This window comes from Hippocampus comes, unplaced genomic scaffold, assembly GCF_001891065.2.
Source record: "Hippocampus comes isolate QL1 unplaced genomic scaffold, H_comes_QL1_v1.1 scaffold674, whole genome shotgun sequence".
Classification (NCBI taxonomy): domain Eukaryota; kingdom Metazoa; phylum Chordata; class Actinopteri; order Syngnathiformes; family Syngnathidae; genus Hippocampus; species Hippocampus comes.
Window position 1 is genome coordinate 100,608 of NW_017805878.1, and position 5,010 is coordinate 105,617.

General features: G+C 51.6%; 1 protein-coding gene across 1 annotated transcript in view; it reads left to right on the forward strand.

Annotated features, from left to right (window-relative positions):
- The first annotated feature begins 799 nt into the window (after positions 1-799).
- Positions 800-5,010, forward strand: part of zbtb22b (zinc finger and BTB domain containing 22b) — a 12,739-nt gene continuing 8,528 nt past the window's right edge. Inside the window, exons 1-6 of the mRNA XM_019888979.1 lie at positions 800-951; positions 2,177-2,383; positions 2,583-2,904; positions 3,514-3,845; positions 3,969-4,256; positions 4,434-4,619. Coding sequence (XP_019744538.1) covers positions 2,177-2,383; positions 2,583-2,904; positions 3,514-3,845; positions 3,969-4,256; positions 4,434-4,619 — 1,335 coding nt within the window. The 5' untranslated portion in view covers positions 800-951. The remainder of the gene's footprint in view (positions 952-2,176; positions 2,384-2,582; positions 2,905-3,513; positions 3,846-3,968; positions 4,257-4,433; positions 4,620-5,010) is intronic.

Consider the following 5,010-nt stretch of genomic DNA (forward strand, 5'->3'; position numbering starts at 1 on the left):
GCGCGAGACACAAATCTAAAACGGCTCTTCTACTTATTTGTGATTCCCGGAAGTTGTCAATGATAGTATTCCTCGTAGTGACCACAAGATGTCGTCAACGTAGCGCCTGAAGACGATGTATTGTGTAACGATGGCCAGGTTGCAGAACTTTCTCGCAAGCGATTCACGTTCATTTTTGAGGCGTGAAATTGGTACACCTCTTTTCCACAGTAAACCAGTCATGCATGACAGATCACTGGGTGGCGCAAAGAAGAAGGCTGGCTTGAAGTGACGTTAGGTTTGCGGGTGATTACGTGATCGTGTGTATAGCTCTTGTGGGGGGGGGGGGGGGCAGTTAGGTTTGCGGGTGATTACGTGATCGTGTGTATAGCTCTTGTGGGGGGTGGGGGGGTACATTGTGTTCATACATTTGTCCGCTGGAGGAGTCAATTTGGGTCTCAAAATGATTTTAACTTTAACCTGTGTGCATAAAATGACATCAAACTGGTGCCTGCGACTTTGAGCTCCATGGGTGGGTTTCTGGCACTGACGTCTAAAAATGTAGAAGTTGCCTTGCAGCCGCAGGTGATGTTCCGTGCTCATGCCCAGCCAGTGGTGCACTCCGACTGTCCTCCCGGCTGTTAGTTACTAGGGTCGTAGGAACACCCTGAACCTTAAAATTAAACGTTTCCCTGGCACAAGTGTCAACCCTCTTGTCTCGAGATCCATGTTCGCCACATCCAATATGGCGGAGGTGTCGTCTTATTAGTCAAAGAAAATGGCAATATCTATGTACATATGTCTCCCCTCCCTGTCTTAAAGGCGCCGCGTCACCGTCTGGAGAAAAGGAAGATAAACATCTTCCAGAAATGCCTTCCAAATTTCCGCGCCTGGTTCGACCGGCGGGACCGACTGGCACGACCGCTGTGGCCCGGCTCGCGGGGCTCTTCTCGGACTAGAAAAGACGAGAAGGTCGGTCAAGACGGGCGGGAGGTGCGCCATTTTTCCCCCTGTGATGAAGACGTCTGGCCTACAAGGCGATGTGTGACGATGAAGCACCACAGTGGGGACTTAAATGACGAATGAGATCACACCTCCTCCCACGTGAGCCTGGGCTCGGGACCAAGCGTCGCCGACCAGCCCTGCTGTGCCATCGCGCACGTCACGCGGCGCCCATGGATGACAACTCGGTTGGGCTGGTGGCGGCTCGGAAGAGAACGATGGCGTTGGGGGGGGTGCCGGTGGAGTCATCCATCGCAAGACTTCCCACTCTACGCGATTGCTGTATTTAGAACGGCCAAAACCAGCCTCGTTCTCTGCCATTCATCGGGACGTCCTTTGCATTCGAGGCACAAAGCCGAAACCTTGCGATTCATCCCGAGGCTCGGGAAATCCCATTGCGAGTGCTAACTGAATCCATTTGCTCCACTTATTTGGCACGCCGTTTGAGCGAGACGCTTTTGGTTGTCGGGGTCCCGACGGAAACATCTCACCAAAATTGTGCTCTTGAAATCTGAAGAGTGCGCAGGAGACCCCCCCGCCGTGCATGGAAATTGACACGCATTGGCCGCCGCCCGATGAGGAGTCATTGAAGGCTTCACGCATCATCGCCCACTTCGATTCCGCATTTGTCAGGGGCTGCCTTCCAGTTGGTTGTGGTTTTCACCGGGGGCTGTCGTGTGGGCCCGCGTCATTCGATACCACGCAATTTAGTTGGTTTTATGACAGCGGCTACAGTAGCTAACCTGCTAAAGGCACATCTGTACGGGTAGAAAGAGATTGTATCGAAATGTGTATTTTAAAATTATCTTGCCAGACAACGATATTTTAGTTGTGGTTTGTAAACGCACTTTGTTGACAGCTAATTTAATTGGAGGTACACATGTTACATTTGGACAATTATAAAAGAAAAATGTCTGTAAAAGCATGTGGTTATCAGTAATGGCCTTGTCTCAGTTTACTCTCAGATTAACAGAATATGAAATGGGTTTGATCATTTTTACAAAAAGCCATCATTCAGCAGTTTGAAATTAACAGGTGTACAGATAGCTTTATTTTTTACCTTCTGCTCTCTCGAGCATTTAATTGCTCTGGCTGTCACTGTATGTCACTGGCATAGATAGATAAATGAAGGTCCAATTGTTTATTTTATTCATATATATTTTTTGAGTACATTCCACGTCCTTGATCACCTCAGATGCAGTCCATTTCGGTGGAAGTGGGCAGCAGCGGCGATTCTGTGGTGCAGGTGTGCTTCCCGAGCTCCCAGGCCTCAGTGCTGGACGGCCTGAACCAGCAGAGGGAGGACGGTCGCCTGTGTGACCTCTCCATCCACGTCCAAGGTCACGTGTTCAAGGCCCATCGCTGCGTCCTGGCCGCCTCATCGCCGTACTTCCACGATCAGGTGAGAACAGTGTCACACATCTCTCATTAAAAACAAATCCTAATCCAAATGTGAGATTGACCTATCACATTTCTGGCACAAACTTTGAAGCTCATTCGCCACTCCGCTGCCGACGAGTGATGATAAACTAGTAATTGGAAGCAAATCGTCCGGCGGTAACAGAAAGACATGATGCCGATCGTCATCCTGTGCTCTGAAGGTCCTGCTGAAGAACATGTCCAGCGTGTCCATCCCGGCTGTGATGGACCCGCTGGCGTTTGAGAGTGTGCTGCGCTGCGCCTACACGGGTCAGCTCAGGATGCTGCGCGAGGACATCGTCAACTACCTGACTGTGGGCAGCGTCCTGCAAATGTGGCACATTGTGGACAAATGCACAGAACTCCTCAAGGAGGGCAGGTCTGCGGGGGGAAGTGCGAGAGGAGACGGCACCGGCGGCTCAACTAATTGCGGTGGTCTTGGTCGGGATCAAGTTCGGCCGGCGGGGTCCCAAGACACGCAGGCTTCCTACGCAAGTTTGGAAAGTATGAAATATGATTGCATAAATTCCATATGCTATTGGACACTGATACTATTTTATAGTTGGTTTGAGAACTGTTGAATTTATAGTTGTCGATGTAACAGTTTCAGGCCTGTGTACCTGGAACAGATTCTCATTAGCACAACAAACAGAGCAAAATAAAAGTAATTGTGTTCAAAGTAAGAGTGCGAGGCACCAAAAAATGCACCGTGTTATGTCACACAAGTTTTTTTATTGCCTTACTAAGGCTAGTAGCTGATATTTTTGATGAGTCTCAAGTGAAGGGACTTTTTGTTTTTGTTGATGAAAACTGAATAGAGTTGTTTACCTCACGTGGGCTCATGATTGGATGCATTCTGTTGTTGTTCTTTTTTCATCCTATCCGCCCGTTTTGTCAACTTTGCTGTACGGTCATTCACGTCCATTATTGTTTCCGCAAAAGATGAGCCAAATGCTTTGTGTGACGTGCCAGTGCGCGTATTTTTGTGTCGCAAACTACCAAAGACGTTATTTTGTGTCACATCATGAATTCCTGATTCTGTCGCCGTTCGATGCCACCCTACCACTGGAGAATGAGTATGGATTTTTTTCAAATGTCGCATGTATGTGTTAGAAACCCTTCAGGAGCCCCCGCGAGCCTCCCAGCCCCCGAGCCTTCCGTCGGCCAACGAGAGCCAGTCTCCCAGCAGCACCAACTACTTCAGCCCCGGGGCAGCCACGACCTCGGCCGGGGGAGGCGGCGGCGCGGCGGCCAGCCACACGCCTGGCTACGGCACGCCGTCCGGGGAGGAGGCCTACATGATGGAGCAGGATGAGGAGGAGGAAGAGGAGGAGCCGGCGGCGTACCAGCACAAGAAGAGAGGAGGAAACGCGAGGAAGAAATCCAGCTCGGTGTCGTCGGAGGACGTGGGCGTCAGTGACAGTTTTGGGGTTTCCTCATATCAGGTGAAAAACCAAACTTTCCGTTGAGGTACCTTACAACCTGTTCCCCGAACCTTCTGGATTTCAGGCTGTTCAACTTGTATCAGTGGAAAAGCATCATTTGCCCCGCTCGTCTGTCCCACAAAGGTCGGGGGGGACGCGTCCCCGCAGAGACGCACCGCCTATGTCCAGCCCAGCATTATGCCCCGCAAGCAGTGGGTGGTGGTCAAAGCCGAGCGGCCCGAGGACCACGACCTCATCGTGGTGTCGGGCGAGGAAGGTGGCGAGGCGGAGGACGACGACGACGACGAGGAGGACGAGGACGACGAGAGGGGGCTGGCGTCGGGCCGGGAGAGGGACGCCGGCGACTTTGCCATCTCGCACGTGCGGACCCTCTCCGTAGAGACTGGCGGGCGAGGAGACGCCGAAGCGCAGGTCAGAGGCGCTCGGGGTGACTCGTCTGCTCTTAGTGAAAGTCCAAGATGCAGAGACGCCCTGAATTCAATGATTTTTGCCCCCCCCCCATCTAGTTTTTCCTTGAATTACATTAAAAGTCAGCATCTGTTGCTGTCAGTATAAGAAACAAACGTCAACATTATATCTCACGTCCAGATGGACTACTGCCAGTCCTCCGAGGACTTCCTCAAGTTGTCCAGCAGCTTGCTGGACGCGACCTTAGCTCAGCAACTCCAAGACTCCTCAGCGGGTCCGACTCCGAGCCAAGGCGCCAACCGAGCCGCGCCGGGCCTCCTGGGTCAGGTTCCCACCCGCACCCAGCTCTTCCCTCTGGACATGCAGGTAAATCATTTGTCTCGAGGGAATGTTTTAAGATGCATGTGTTGTCCAATCAGTTCAAATTCAACGCTATCAGACATTTCTATGGAAGAAAAAAAAAAAAAGCAACTCCAAGACTCCTCAGCGGGTCCGACTCCGAGCCAAGGCGCCAACCGAGCCGCGCCGGGCCTCCTGGGTCAGGTTCCCACCCGCACCCAGCTCTTCCCTCTGGACATGCAGGTAAATCATTTGTCTCGAGGGAATGTTTTAAGATGCATGTGTTGTCCAATCAGTTCAAATTCAACGCTATCAGACATTTCTATGGAAGAAAAAAAAAAAAATAGTCACGGCATTTTGCAGGGCAACCAGATCCTGGTCTACGGGCAAACGTCAACGTTCTCGATGGACGCGGCGG